The sequence below is a fragment of the Anguilla anguilla genome, chromosome 4 (genome assembly GCF_013347855.1).
Source record: "Anguilla anguilla isolate fAngAng1 chromosome 4, fAngAng1.pri, whole genome shotgun sequence".
Lineage (NCBI taxonomy): Eukaryota > Metazoa > Chordata > Actinopteri > Anguilliformes > Anguillidae > Anguilla > Anguilla anguilla.
The window spans coordinates 12,286,091-12,301,584 of NC_049204.1; the positions used below are offsets into that span (position 1 = coordinate 12,286,091).

Genomic DNA, 15,494 nt, shown 5'->3' on the forward strand with positions numbered 1-15,494 from the left:
AAAGTACAGGAACCTTTTGGGTGGAGCTTGCAGCGCTGAACATTTCTGATTGGTCGAGTACTCGTAGCATTTGTGTTGTATTTATTTTCCGCCATTACCCGCCATGTTTGAAAATATGCAGCGGCAAACCAATTTATTTTCATAATGACTTCAAATCAAACTTGTATGTTATGCGGCGCAGTAGCCTACTTTTGGTTATAGCCTGTCAACGTCTTGGAATTATAACGTGTGCTCTTCTGTTTTTTTCTTGCTTTAGTATTCGTTTTATAAAATGCTAAGCATTCGTGCTGGGACAGCATATTACGTAGGCTACCAAAACATTCAAACGGATTAATTTGGTTGCTGAATATTTTCTTCCGGATTTTCTTTGTTAGCCCGTTGTAACTGACTCAAAACGTTTGATACAGTTATGTGAGGTATGCGGTAGTTCTGCATAATTAACATTGGTGATACAGTACAAGCAAACTGGAAATCACCTTCCGCACTTTTTATCCGGGTAAAATAACAGGTTAATTCTAGTAATCTTCCCTTTAGCTTTTTCAGACTGCCGTAATTTTACTCAATTTTACTGCCATTTTTCAATTCCACGAAAAGACCAGGAAGACTATGGACTCATTTATGGTGCATGGTTCGCATGTGGAGGGCATACTTCGCTGCTCGGCTAGCAGTAACTTCGAAGGAAAGCAAAGGGTGGCTGTACCACTACTAATTTACATTTTCACGCAAGTCCGAGTTTTCGTTCTATTCTTGTCATTTTTCGATTAGCCTATATGGAATTGACGACGAGAAAGTAATAAAACAGCAAATTGTTTACAACGTGTGCATGTTTTCTGCTGTTAATGAATGTGTTTGAGAGGATATATGAAAATCAATAAATACAAAAGTAACCATATATAGTCATTGTTGGTAACCCGTTGTATATAAGTGGAATAAACCCCTCCGGGCTGTCCCGGTTATTAGAAAATAATGTAGGCTACTTCGGTGGTAGTATGGGGTTACAGAAGAAATCATATGACAGATGGACCGACGACAACGTCAGTGGGCTAATTTGCCTAATCTTCGCGGTACTTTAGACCCCGGTGGAAACGCAGACAACCATTGGCTGAAGGAACCTTTTAGTTCCTGGTAAAGTAGTTCCTGGGACTGAAAGTTCCGGGTAATTTTGGTGGAAACGCGGCTATACATATATTTGTATAGTACATATATATTTGTCTCAAGTGTTAGCGTTCTGGTTTTTGTGCAGTAATCGTGTCTGTTTGAGTGAAAATGCTTCTTGTCCCAGGTGCTGACAGTGCGGACGGACGGAGCTCCACCCCGACCCACAGCGTCAGCAGGTCCCCCGTGCGCTCGCTGTCCCCCATTCGCTCGCTGTCCCCCATCCGCTCGCTGTCCCCGGTTCGCGGGGAGGACTGGGACCAGGAGCTGGAGACGGTGCAGGCCGCCCTGCGTGACTTCCTGCAGGAGCTGAGAGACGCGCAGAGGGACAGGGTGAGCGGGGAGGGAGGGCGGGGGGGGGGGGGGGGGGGAGCAGGCGGGGCCCCTTCTCCAGCCCCAGGCTTCGGGCCTTCGACAAGACGCCAAAGAGCACACGCCCGTTTCGAATGACCGCAGAGCGCGTTCAGGGACGCGCAGCCAAACCGTCAGCACAATTATCCGTTGTTTTCCTTCGTCGGCTTTTGATCCGTAATTCAATTTGTTCACATCGTGACTCGTGAGTCACGAACCCGAGCCGCGGCGGCCTTTATGTTACGCGGCTGCGGGGGCCGGGCGCCGAACTGAGACCCCCGGGGCGGTCCCGGTGTGTGTGTGTGTCGCGCAGGACGAGGCCCAGGCCAAGGTGCTGAATCTGTCCCGCCAGCTGGGGGAGCTCCAGAGCGGCCGGGAGAAGCTGGGCGCCCGCCTGCAGCAGCTGCAGAAGACCGTGGCCGAGCTGGAGGAGGGTGAGTAGCGCGCGCTCCCTCTCCGCCGCTCTCTCTTAGCGCGCGCCTCGGGGCGCCGCCCCTTTAAGACGGCCACACGGTCACGGCGGGGCGCGCGGGGTGTCGCCCGTGTCTCCCAGGGAAACGGGAGGCGGAGGGGCTGCTCGGGGGGGCCCAAGCCTCGCTGTCCCTGCAGGAGGAGGCGGCCCGGCGGGGGGACAGGGAGAGGCGGAGCCTGGGGGAGGAGCTGGCCGCGGCGAGGCGGAGCCTGCAGGCGGCGGAGGGGGAGACCAGGGCGCTGCAGGTCAGTACAGCCCTAACTGCACCGCTGCAGCGCTAAGGGTCAGCCACAGACAGAGGGTTTCCCATAGAACCGCGGCGCTTTCTTATTGAGCAGAAGGGAAACATTAATAAACTTGAATGCTTTCGGTTCTTGTTTGTTCAGTTTGAGCGCACTCGAAAAATAAACATTTCTACCGGTGCTGATACAAGACAGAAGCTCAATAAATCTGTCAGTGCGCAAAATAATGTGGCCCGTCAGTCGGGGAATGTAATAATACATGAAAAGCGATGCAGAAGCTGGAAGAGAGAGAGAGCTAGCAGGCAGGCTTTTGGGCTGTTGGCGATGGCGATGTGGCGGTGACGGCGGGCGTGACGTTGGCGCGGGCAGGAGAAGCTGGCGCGGGCGCAGGCCTCGGAGGCCAGGCTGGAGGCGGAGCGGCGGCGGCTGAAGGAGGCCCTGGAGGCGGCCGAGGGGCGGGGCTCCCGGCTGGAGGTCTCCCAGCGCGCCCTGGGCGGGGAGCTGCAGCGGGCCCGGACGGGCGCGGCCGAGCGGGAGGCGGAGGCGGCGGCGCTGCAGGAGCGGCTGGCGGCGCTGCGGCGGGAGCTGGCGGAGAGCGAGGACCGGGCGGCCGCCCTGCGCGTCGCCTCCGAGAGGCAGAGCGCGGCGCTGGCGCGGGCCGAGGACGCCGAGGGCCGCCTCAGGGAGCGCGTGCAGAGCCTGTCCGTCTCCCTGAGCGACGCCGGGGCCGGCGGCGCCGCCCTGCAGGACCGCGCCGCCCAGCTGCAGAAGGCCCTGGCCGCCTGCGAGCAGGACCGCAGGACCCTGCAGGTCAGTGCGGCCCGTGGGCCCGCCCACCCTCCGTGAGGAGTGATTGGCAACCCCACTATTGCTGATTGACAGTGCTCTGAGCCAATGAAAATGGTTGTTGTTGGAAAATTTTCCATTGCCTCCCCTTGACTGGTCCTTGCCCTCCTCCCTCCCTCACCCCTTGCGGGGCTTTCAAGGAAGAGACACACAAATAGACATCATACCTAAGATACCAGTGATAAAGTAATTTAACTTTCTTTAAAAGTGAAAATTTTTGTTTGCTTGAACAGAAGTACCGCACAGGATACAAAACACACAGGCGGACAAGGCAGCTAGGAGACATGCATCTGCTTTACAATAATGAAGTGACGTAATTCTATGTCACTCCCTTTAAAATGGCTATTTTCATTTTCTAGAAGAGAACTCCCAGACACAAATGTTAAAAAAAAAAAAAAGGATTTGTGTGTTTGGTAATGTTGTGTTTAATGCGCACATATAAATAATTTTAAAATATTATGTGTAGGTTACAGAAAAATGCCTGGTGACCTATTCTTACATCTCTTCTTGCCATTAATTGAAATTTCCAAGTAAAATAAATAACGCTGCCGCCATCGCGGCCGCGTGATTTATATTGCAGCTACGTCATTTTTTCAGTTAGCGTTCTTTTTATTTACCTCCGCCGCCGCGGTTTTCCTGAAGGACCTCAGCGACTGCGCAATAAAACACCGGGGCGAGCTCATTAATTCTCCCAGCGCTCCTCAGGAGAGCTTTTAAGGCTCGCTTTTTTTGGGCCGCGTTTTAAAGATGCTGTGCAAACAAAAACAGAGCACATTCGGCGTAAATCTCTTTTTAGTTCGCCCGGAGGCCCGTCGGCCCGTGCCAATAAGCCAGCGAAAACCACCCGGCCCTCCCGCCTGCACCCTTGAACAAAGTCTACCGGGCGAGGATGGAGGGAGAGGGAGAGAGGGAGAGAGGGAGGGGAGCGATAAATCAGTGGGTATTCACGCGTGTTTATTTGGCGGACGCTTTTGTCCAAGGCTGTTATAACAAATAACACAAAATGTAACAGCATATATAAAGTACAAAGCTGACAGAACTGCCACAATACACTGCAAGTGAATTAATTTAAAGTCCTAAGTGCCAAAGCCTTCTGCTTCACACTAATTCATATTTCAACAGAACAGGGTGAGCATAAATTGAATAAAAAGATAAAGTGTAGCAAATAGTAGTGCTTGTAACCATAAACTGAAGTTCCAAGGCTGCTACGAATAGTAGTTTGACATCTAAAGGGTTATGAACTGGCTGAGGAGGTGGTTTTTCAGCCCGGGAAGACACGTTTCTGAAGACGGATGGCGACCCAGCACGGCCTCACTGGTACAGTCAGGCCGTTCTCCCGTTGTTGGGTCAGGGTGGGTGTTGGGTCAGGGTGGGTGGGATGCCAGACCGAGCGGTACGACCTGGAGAGAGCGGACCTGCCAAGTGGCGGGAGCGCAAGGTCACTGCGACCTATCAGGGGTGCAGGATTGAATGGAGGAGTGATGAGGAGGTGAAAAGGACTGGAGGCCCAGAGATTTACAGAGCCGGGGTCGGGTTCGTCCTCAGGAGCATCTGGACGCTGCGCGGGAGGGCCTGTCCGAGGGCAAGAAGCAGAACCACGCCCTGGCCGAGAGGGCCCAGAGCCTGCAGCGGGCCCAGGAGGAGGCGGAGCTGAGGGGCCGAGACCTGGAGAGCCAGACCCGGGCGCTGCAGGAGGTGAGGCGGGGGTGGGGCGGTGAGCGCGGCGGGGGGGGGGGGGCAGCGACCACACAGGAGGGACGAGAGGGTTGCGGAGGAACACGGAGAGGGGGAGGGAGAAACTCATCAGGGGGCGAGAAGGAGGAGGAGGAGGGGGTCAAATAGAACGTGTGAGAGGGTCAGGTGTTCATGGCCTGAGGGCGTGGCTTGGCTGGAGAGAGAGAAGTGGTAAGAGCGGAGCTCTACTCTAACAACTTTTCCATGAAGTTGAAAAATTTGAGAGCACTCTAATACATTCCAATTAGTAGATGTGCTCCTAAACCATTTTTCTTGTTAGCACACACCAATTTTTAGGGGCAAATGCTCCTAAAATGGGAACAGTGTAGAGCCCTGGAGAGGGACTGGAAAAGCAAGGTCATGAACTGATGGTGGGATTTTGTAGGCCTTGAAACAGGGCCGCGGGGGGCCGATGTGTGCGGAAAGCCCGTAGTTATGAAGGCCCTCTTGTGGTCGACCCTCAGGCCTTGAGACAGAGGCAGAGCGGGGAGGTGGAGGCCCTGGAGAGCTCCCGCAAGCTGCAGGAGGAGAGGGACGGCCTGCAGGAGAAGCTGAGCGGCCTGCAGAGCGCCCTGGAGAAGCTGGAGGGCCAGAGGAACGAGCTGGAGCGGGAGCTGGCCAAGCTGGGCAAAGACAGGGGCTCCCTGAGGAGGGCCCTGGATAAGGTGAGCACTTCCTCCTGGCTCCACGCGTCACCACGTGTCACCATGCGTCCACGCCTGGCTTCTAACTCCTTCAACATCTTCTCCCCCAAGCCCTGATAGGCCGTTCTCCCCCAAAACTATGCACAGCCAAACTTCCATACATCCATCCGTCCATTCTTCCATTATCTAACCCGCTTGTTCCTGGTCAGGGTTGTTGGGGGGGGGGGGGAGTCCTGGAGCCTATGCATCGGGTGAGAGGCAGGGGTAACCAATCCATTACACACACCAATCACTCACATACTCATACCTACGGCCAGTTTAGACTCTCCAGTTAGCCTAACCTGCATGTCTTAGGACTGTGGGAGAAAACTGGAGGACCCAGAGGAAACCCACGGGGACACGGGGAGAACATGCAAACTTCACACACAAAGGCCCTGGCGGGGAACTTCCATACATCCCTGAGTCGTTTATCTTACATACCCTGCAAGACTCCAATGCCTAATGTCATCCCTTACTCTCCTTTGCTGTGCTGTGCTGTGCACATGCTGCTTTTTTTTTATCCCTCAGCAGCGAAAGACGATGAGTTATTTGGACCTTTCTGGGAGAGGTTTACCCAGTTTCTCCGGGAAGCACTCCATTCTGTCCTCTTTGGACCTATTCCAGAATATCTGCAGCAGGTTCTACTGTACATAGCGTTCCAGGTGGGGTCCTCCTTGGCCCATTATCCTCAGATGCCCCTCTTAGTTTCCCACCCCTCACATCTCCTTGAATAATGGGAACATGAAAAGTGGCCCCGTGAAAACACAGGCCCGGTTATGCGCGGCCTCTGGTACACGCATTACGGGAGGAGCATGTGACCGTCGCCGTGGTGATGGCAAAGCCATGTGTTGCTGCCGCCGCTGGGCTGTCAGGTGGAGCTGGAGAAGCTGAGGCAGGGGGAGCAGGCGGCCAGCGCGGGCCGCGAGAGGGAGCAGCTGGAGCAGACCGTGAGCGGCCTGGAGCAGGAGCTGAGCCTGCTGCAGGCGGAGGTGCAGCAGCTGCAGGTGAGGCTCACGTCCTGTCCCATCCTCGGGATTTTGATTTGGTTACCGGGTTCCACTGCCTTCCCAAGCCTCTTTTCCAGCCCTGGTGCCAGAGGTGGAAAATCCAGGTTCAGAACGTAAAGGTCCTCCCCAGTGTTTTGTTCCAAACACCTGGATCTGCTAATTAGCATCATTTCTTTCTGCAAGGAGGTAGAACTAATCAGTTGAATAATTACGTAACTTTATTTGAAGGAATTTACTTGTGCCACTATAATCAGGTATCTGTGATTAAACTCTAAAGTACACAGTAAAGTGGAATGCTGTGTGTGTTATGTCATTCCTGGTTAGGTTACGCTACTGTTGAGCTTGTTCTGAAACCTTTCAGTGGTTCTGCAAGTCAAAGCTCCACAATGGAGGGGACCTAGTGCTAGGGCTAAAGCTAAAGCTAAATACAACTGAATTTGGAGCATTTATGAAAGCCTGAATGCAAATGTAAGTTGGTGAGGTGGTGAAGCGGGACCTCATGTTGGCGCGCAGGCCCAGATTACCCAGATGGAGCGGGCCCATGCGCAGCGCCTCCTGGAGGTGACGTCGCGCCACCGCCAGGAGATGGAGCTGGAGACGGAGCGCCTGCGGGGGACGCAGCAGCAGGCCGAGCGGGCGCTGGAGTCGCGCGAGAGAGCCCACCGGCAGAGGGTCAAGTGCCTGGAGGAGCAGGTGAGCCTAGCGCCCGGGCCTAGCGTCCGGCCTGCGGTCGGCTGGAGGGGAGGGGAGGGGAGGGGAGGGTGGGGGGGGTAGGCAAAACCTTCCCCAGTTCCGCCTCCTCCACCCCTGACCACCCCCTGGCCTCTCCCTCCACGCAGGTGTGCACCCTCAAAGAGCAGCTGGACCAGGAGATGCGGAGGAGGCAGGCCTACGTCAACCAGATGCTCCGCCCGGGGTTGTAGCCCGCGACCCCGCCGTGCGCCGAACGACGCCCCGGAGCGGCGGTTACGACCTGGCGAGCTCGGCGCGCTCCTCGTCGCCTCTCCTGCCGCCGCGAGCCTCCAGTCTCGCCGCCCCGTCTCTCCACGAACCAATCGGAACGGCGTCCCTCGAGTCACTACCCAGCAGTCTGAGCAGCTTCGACAGGAGAGAAGGGAAAGCCGAGCGGTCTCAGGGAACACTGACGCAGTGCGAGCGCAACTGTATTTCACTAATCTGCGCAAATACGAGAAAACAAGAAACAATGAAAGCGCTGTTTCATAGAGCACTGCTGGGGCAGATTGTTTGAAGGATTTTCGAAAAAACCATTACCGTACCTGGTTATCAGTCTGCTAGTTATGTCATGTTTTTCGACGAGTACAGTGTAATGTAAAGAAGTTCCATCTCCCAAGATTTAGTTATGAAAGGAAGGCCTGTGTTCAATGTGATGTCTTTGTGCTTTGTCCTTAACTACGATTTTCACAAAACTTCTGCTTGAGTATGTTTTTGTTTCTTATTAATTTAAGTGATATTAAAACTCTTGTTGTGCCAGAAACTTTCAGAGATTATTCTCTGAAATTATCTGAGCGTTATTCAAGATGACAGATGGTGCTGGAAAAACTTTTTCCTAAATTCCTTTTAGTATGCTCTCTTTATGAATGAAAATATTCAGAATAAATAAAAAAAATCTCCTGCAAATTATATATACTGAAACAAAACTGATGATAATTCAAATCAATGAGGAAATGATTAGCTGGTAAACTACCATTGTTATTATTAATTAATTGCAGCTGATAGTTATTCACCATTAGTGTATGCATTTTTTAAATCAGGACAAATAATCAATCCAATCCAATCCCAAACACAATTCTGATTATCTGAGCTTTAATCTCAAGTATGATTTTGTTAATGAATTCACTGTAAAATCACGTCATTTTCACAAATCCTCATTGGTTGACTATTTTGATTATAAACTGACTGGTGATTGACTGAGCTGTTTTAAAATAAAAACATTTACCTGAAACCTTTCAGATTGAAGTCTTTTGAGGAATCCATGCAAATGTTTTTTTTTCCAGAATCTGAAGTGCATTACTCTCTTTGTCAAATGAAGGTTCTAGTGGGTGAAGGATGGTATTTGCTTTCTTTTGCCAACAAACTCCCTGGGTCAGTGCTCTCTTTCAGAAATCTATTTTACAGTCCAACAATTCAACATTTTGTTTACTCTTTTATAGTTGTTGTCGCTTGTTTAGGGTAAGCACATCTTTGCACAACTTTTAAATACAACTTTGTAATACAGTATGCATATCAATATTGGAAGGACAAGGAAATCTTATTAAAATGTCTTACTGACTGCGATTTAAAATGAACAAAATGAACATTATTTAATCATTTTATGATTTTATTTGTATAATGACAACAGAGAAAATGGGTTGTGCTTGCTGTTTGTATTCACAGATGTCTCGTGAGTGAGACTCTCAGTCTGGAGTATATGGCCGTTGTAATGCATGCACTTCTCAGCCTGCGTAACATGGTCAAAACTACTTAGGTAGGTTTACCGAGGCAAGGGTTAAGAAGCCAGGGGAAGCCTTGTCAGAGTTTCTTTAAAGCAGCCCTTTCATTATCATAGCCCCGCCCAGCGGTTATCCAGTTACCGGCCTCTGCCGTGCCATTGGCTGTCAGGACCTAATTATGCAAGGTAGTGAATCCCAAGGGGGGTGGGGCTGGGACTGAAAGAACTCCTTTGGCAGGCAGAATAGAGCTTTTATTGAGGATATTTCTAAGCTAACCATCAGGGACCAAATAGCTGGATTGTAAAAAAAATTTTCGGAGCTGATTCACTCTGCTCCTTTTTTTCATTCTTTTCGCTTCTTCTTCTTTCAGCGGGATCCAGCGTGGCTCGCAAACACCCAGGAGCAAGCAGAATGCAAGGAATCTGCCCCCCAGTCTCGGACTATCAGCCCCAGTAACGGGGGCAAGCAAGCGCTCAAAAAAAAAAAAAAAAAAAAAAAAAAAAACCGGGAAGGAAAAGGAGAAAAGAGTGAGAAGATTTAGGGAAAGCAGCTGTGAACGGAGGTGGAGGGTACGGTCCCCCTGCTGCCCCTGCTGTCCGGCCCCCTCCTCCCCCTGTCCCTGCTCCTCCCTGCACCCCGGGTCCTCTGAGGTCTCCCCTCCATCCCCTGACAGGCTGCCGCGGAGATGGCACCCGGAGCCCTGCTGCCCTTGCTGTGCGCGCTGCTCTCCCTGGACCTCCCGGCCGCGGTGGAGCCCGCCGTGCCCCTGGAGGACTTCTACCCTTTCGGCCAGGACGAGGGGGACTCCCAGACCGTCAGGCAGGACGACGGGGGCTCCGGGCTGGTGGAGATCTCCGTGGCGTACCCCTTCTTCGGCGACCAGCACACGGGGCTCTACGTGAGTAGCACGCGGTGCGGTTGTCGGGTCGGCGCGGTTGGGCAAAGCGGTCAGGGGGTGGGGGGGTTGGGAGCGGTTCGGTTCAGGTCGCGGTCCACGCGAGCTCAGGTGCAGGGTCCAGCGGTCAGGCTCTCACGCAGCTTTCTCCTCACCCTTCCAGCTGCTCGCGCTCGGAGCGCAATGCGCTGCTCACCAAAGCCTCACCAAAGCCTTCACGCATGTACACGCGCTCCGCACGCGCACCGCACACGCATGAACACACACTCTGCACACGCATGTACACGCGCTCCGCACACGCACCACACATGCATGTACACACACTCTGCACAAGCATGTACACGCGCTCCGCACACGCATGTACACGCGCACCGCACACGCACCGCATACGCATGTACACGCACACCGCAGACGCACCGCACACGCATGTACACGCGCACCGCACACGCACCCCACACTTGCATGTACACACACTCTGCACACGCATGTACACGCGCACCGCACACGCAAGTACACACACACGTGCAAACGCGCACCGCACACGCATGCACGTACGTGCGAGCAGAGCAGCCCCGAGAGCAACCGGCTGCAGGAGAGAGACCGCGTTCGGACCGTGAGAATTACTTGCGCGGTTGACAAGGAACGCGCGTGTTGGGGGGGGGGGGGGGGGGGGAATGAATATCGGAGCAGCTGAGTTCTCCCGCAGAGGCTTTGATCCGGGGGCTGTCATGTACGAAGGCTCGGTCGTAGCACACTCGACGCCGGAGCCGCTGTAAACGAACACCACCTGTCGCTAACGCGCATCCCGCGCGCGGGCGGCTGCCCCCGAACGCCCCCCTCCTCCCCCACACCGTTAATCGTTAAGCGCGCAGCGCAGGGGTGAGGGGGTGCGCCGGCAACAAAATGCAGAGTCAAAGGTGCGTCGTCAGGGTTACGATCCGACCAGGGGACGATCAAGGTCAGCCCCCTGAGAGCGTTGCTGCGCACAGTACTGGAGAGGTGGGGGGGGGGGGTTAGAACTGCCCTGCATTCAACTCTGAGAACATTCTTTGTGGGTGGTATGCGCAGCGCTTCTGACAACTTGTTTTCTGTGCCATAAACAGCGCTGTGCCTCTAGATGTGCTATTAACTGTAACTGCAGTAAAAGATACCGTGCACCTCGTTCTTCAGGTGACTGCAGCTCCGGACCGACTCCGGCTCCTCTCAGATTTGAGACCGGTGAAAAAATTAAGGCATGATGAGGCAAGCCAAAGATAGTGCGTTACGATCGTAGATTAGATTGCGAGGGGCGAGATAAAGATCAAAGAATGCGATACGCTGTTTGTTGCTCGCCGGGCGCAATTAATTTGCGTTGGTGTGCGAGTGCGTCGGGTGTAGCCGAGGTTACTCTAGGTTGAGGGCTGGCCCGCCTAGCGACGTGCGCGCTTCGCGGCAGGCAGACTCTGCAGGGCGCGATCGTTGAAAAACGTCGAGCCGGATGAATTATGCGACGGCCCGCGGCGCGCATGCGAGGCACATGTGATCCCTGACACGAGAAAGCCACTTTGAACAGGTGAGATTTCAATAAGCGAATTCAGCGGGTCGAATGCGCGTGGATAATTTCTTCCGGGGAGGGCATTCCAAGCCTTTGGGGCATGGCAACGGAGAGGCAGTAGAACCAAACGATTCGAGGTGCTTCTCGAATGATGTCTCATGGTATTACTGTACTTGGCCCCCAAAAACAATAGCCTGCACAGAAAACTGCAAAAAAAAAACCCTGTGACCCCGCCTCCCCCCCCCCCTTAATGCTGCCTCCCACTCGCCCCAGCGGCCCCCGCGGTGTCGGCCCGTTCTCACACGCTCGCGCTCCAGGAGCGGGGCGCCGGGATCTGACCCCTTCCCTCCCGGGGCGCCGGGACCCGACCCCTTCCCTCCCGGCGCTCCGGAGGCTGCCCGGCACCGCCGCTAGCTCGCGGGTTCCCGGTCCCACGCGACCACCCTCCCCCCCCCATCCCCCCACCACCCCCTCCACCCTCTTTCGGCTCCCCCCCCGCCCCCCTCCCCCTTCTCCCGTTGCTGCGCTGTCCTTTGTTTTGTTTTGCGTCTGGGAGTTCTCACACGCTGCCGGGCGCTCTCCTCCCCCCTCCCCCTCAGATAACAGCGCGGGGTCTTCCCCTGCGGACCGGGCCAGCTGCTCCGTCCCAGAGAGGAGGCGAGCCCCCCCCCCGTAACACAACGCAGATGCGTCCGCCAAGCGCCTCAGGAGCGCGAAACAATACAGGCGCGGGATTAGCTAATCTCACGGCCGGTTTAGGCCAGAGGGGTGGGAGGACGGGAGACAAGGCTAACGAGGAAAAAGCGTAACTTTAAAAAGCAGATGTGCGGAGAGGAGGAGCTGCGATTGTGGGCGCTGAGACAGGACAGATGACCGTCGGTCCGATGCGAAACATAACGTCGTCACTGGGCGACTGACGGATGTTTCCGTAACAGTGGTCACCAGCAACATCAAAGCGTGCCCTCTCGGCTGACGTATCGCCGTGGTTACAAGAATGACATCGTGATGCGTTTGGTGGGTTTTTGGACGCCGGTGTTCTTCTTGAAGGGCTAATTGATTTAAACAGTTGCGACCAGCAATCGAGCTGAGAGAAATTGTCTTGGAAGGGCCACTGACAGGAGAGGTTCGGGCTGTACAGATTTCATCAAAGCACTTCAGCAGAGGTTTGTTTAAAAAACTGTCACGAGCAGGCTTTGCACAACAAGCGCCGATCCATTTCGGGATTTCGTGCCAACTTCTGCTCTTGATTATTTAATCAGCTCAATCACGATCTCGATCGGAGTGTTTGTGTAAACGCTAGCTACGGCCACGGGCTGCGAGCGCGCCCCGAAGAGTCGACTGCGCTCGAGTACAGGAGTGAGCCAGCGTAGTTTACAGAGCTGTCAGAAAACAAAAACCAAGGTAATTGGCTGGAACAACAACCAGCAGGCAGAGTGGCCCTGCAGGACCGTAGTATTGTGCAGCCCTGGTCAGCCTGAGACCCGTTAAAAAAACGCAAGCTGAACCGAGCGGACCAGCTGGGATCCGAGCGCCATGCCTTATATCAGGAAAGGCATTTGTTATTCTAAGCCACATTGCTCATATCTGGACTAGATTCAATTGAGCAAATCTGGAAATTAATTTTTCCTCTGGCAAGCTTGGAGTTATTTACTCAAGATTGGCTGCCCCCCCCCCCCCCCCCCCCCCCTTTGTGTATTACTGCGAGATACGCGCAACGGAGGCCGATACCGTGAGCCTGGGGGGAACCCATCAGGACCGCAGAATTAATTAACGCCCAGGTTAATGTAATAATTAGGATGGGTGAGGGGACCTGTGAAAGCTCCCCTCTGACAGGGAAAATCCGATGTTTTCCCAAGCCGATCGTTGGGCACCTTTTTTTTTTAATTCGGGGGGTTTATTTTGGCCCGGAGGTCTCCCAGATGAAAGTTTATTTTAGTCTATAAATTACTTGGCTCCAAAGAAAACTACCCAAGGAAAACCTGGGATATTTCCGGTCAAGAATTCCCAAAGAATAACACGGGGTGACGGTGGGCGGAGTTGCGCCGGGCGGGGGTCGGGCGGCGGGGGGAGGGGCCGCCGCGTCGCCCCGTGCCGTTACCACGCGCCGTTACCACGCGCGAAGTTGATCGCCTGGCGCGGTGCCCCAATGCTAATGCCACCCGCACACCCCACCCCCCCCACCCCACCCCCTCCCAGAGTGCCGATACCGTTTTTTTTGTCTTTGTCAGCAAACCGTCTTTGTTCAGTCAGTGAGGGAGCACACTGTGCCTCCCTTCTGCAGTCAAAATCACTCGCTTCACAGCACCAGCATCTAAGCACCAGCTTTGTGCCGTTTGTAACGAATCGCACCGTCCCGTTCTCGAAGCCCTGCAAAAATTGGAACGGTCTCTGTTCGCTGCACGCTCCCTTCATAAGGCTACCTCTCGGCGGGCTTTGCTGACGGGGTGTGGCCGGTCTTTAAGCACCTGGATGGACCGGGGCGTGTGTGTGTGTGTGTGTGTGTGTGTACACACTCCAGCAAATTGATGTTTCTCTTGAGCTCCAGTTACTGCGACTTAAGCCGGCCTCAGTTTCATAAAATACTTGGGGGCTGAGAAACGGCTCCTTAACTTTTTCCAGATGCTCCCAGTGATCGGATTAAAAGCCAAAACATATTCCGGCATTAGTGGATAATCGCTAATTTAGTGTTCGGAGCGATTTCCTTACTTTTGCTTTACAGGGAGCATCCCGTCCTGCTCCAGACCCATACCTCCCCTGCCCCCGCCCCTTCCACCCCTTCACTGCGATTAAAAAGGCGGTCGGGATGATATGATGCCTGTTTGCTAGTTATGGTGACAAGGAATGCCTGCCATTAAAATGGATACATTACAGCATGCACCAATTACAGAAAAGCTACAGCGGAGTTACAGTTTCCAGCCTGAGGTCCCCCACTTTGGTTTTGGGGTCGGCCACATCAGACAGTCTCTATGTTTTGACAACCCAGGACGCTCTAACAGGTACACGGTGTTGAAGTGAGTAGAGGACGGAGGGGTGGTTAGGAGGCAAGGCCTGAGATTTCCTTCGGCGGGGCCGCAAGTTCTTCGTTCGGTCGTCCCCCTTTTTCCCCGCCGCCGCGACTCTCCCGGCCCCTCTCTCACGGTCAGGCCGAGGCCGAGGCCGCCGCGGTCGACCGGGCCGGAGATATCTCCCGCATCCTCCGTCTGGCTTCCTTCGGGGCGACCGCATTCTCACGGCGTCGGGGCCTGACGCAGGGGAAGGCTGCGGTCGGGTAATTAAACCGGCCCCCGCGACAGGGCCAAGCAAAACTTCCTCCGCTGCTTTTTTACCGCGGAGGAGCCCTCCGAAAAATTATGGCTTCCATACGCGCGAGTGGCTGAGATCGTCTGACGCTGCTTTGTCACCGTCACGTGACCCTGGAAGCGAGTGCGGAAAGGCAGGGGTTTCAGGAGGGCGATTATGGGAAACAGGATAGGCGGTACGGGAGGAGGCGTTTCTGGGCTGCACCTGCAGAAGATAAGCGACGTCAATGAGGGCTATTCAGAAGGGCACAGTGTCCTGTTGACCGGACGCTGTATCAGTAGAATACTCTGGTTATTTTCCCAAGAGAGTTCATGTTTTGTGCAGTACAGTATTTGGTATTTGGCTGATCTGTAAAAACCCATCTCTGATTGCAAAGGTGCCCCTTTGCTAGGGTTTGTCGCTGGACGAATGGATTGGTTTGTTCTGTAGTACACAGCGGTAAGTAGTACGTAGTGACATTTCGTCCTCAGTAGTTAAGTAGGAAACTCCCTCGTCCAGTCGAGTCAGAAATAAGAAAAAGAAATGCACGTCACCGCTATCCTATAAAAACATTATTAGGCATTGATGTTATTTTTTTTTTTCTTGTTCGTGTTTACTGTCTGGGCTGGATGGAGATGGGGAAAAAAAAAATCCAGGTCTACACACTCACCTCATTAGCCGTGTCTTCCAGGAAAGAGCGTTCTCGGGTTCCCTGTGAGCGTGCGCTGTGGGCTGTGGGCTGTGGGCTGTGGGCTCCAGCCTGTGGGCTGAGCACAGCCGCCTGTGGGTTCATCACAGCGGACTTCCAGTCAACAGTGCGGAGGGCCAGCGAGGGGTGCGAGGTTA

General features: G+C 54.0%; 2 protein-coding genes across 5 annotated transcripts in view; both read left to right on the forward strand.

The window, feature by feature from the left end:
- The window catches only part of crocc2 (ciliary rootlet coiled-coil, rootletin family member 2), a 42,317-nt gene extending 34,374 nt beyond the window's left edge, over window positions 1–7,943 (forward strand). Inside the window, exons 28-36 of the mRNA XM_035413501.1 lie at window positions 1,283–1,488; window positions 1,820–1,940; window positions 2,060–2,223; window positions 2,590–3,030; window positions 4,612–4,761; window positions 5,265–5,465; window positions 6,356–6,487; window positions 7,004–7,183; window positions 7,330–7,943. Of these exons, the coding sequence (XP_035269392.1) occupies window positions 1,283–1,488; window positions 1,820–1,940; window positions 2,060–2,223; window positions 2,590–3,030; window positions 4,612–4,761; window positions 5,265–5,465; window positions 6,356–6,487; window positions 7,004–7,183; window positions 7,330–7,413 (1,679 nt within the window). The 3' untranslated portion in view covers window positions 7,414–7,943. The remainder of the gene's footprint in view (window positions 1–1,282; window positions 1,489–1,819; window positions 1,941–2,059; window positions 2,224–2,589; window positions 3,031–4,611; window positions 4,762–5,264; window positions 5,466–6,355; window positions 6,488–7,003; window positions 7,184–7,329) is intronic.
- An 873-nt stretch (window positions 7,944–8,816) lies between these two features.
- The window catches only part of sned1 (sushi, nidogen and EGF-like domains 1), a 31,132-nt gene continuing 24,454 nt past the window's right edge, over window positions 8,817–15,494 (forward strand). For 2 of the 4 annotated variants that reach the window (XR_004764801.1, XM_035413504.1), the window contains exon 1: window positions 9,135–9,838. Coding sequence is in view for 3 of the 4 variants with exons in the window: in XM_035413504.1 (XP_035269395.1) it covers window positions 9,626–9,838 (213 nt within the window). In the remaining variant the exon portion in view is untranslated. The other 2 variants (XM_035413502.1, XM_035413503.1) reach the window with 2 other exon arrangements.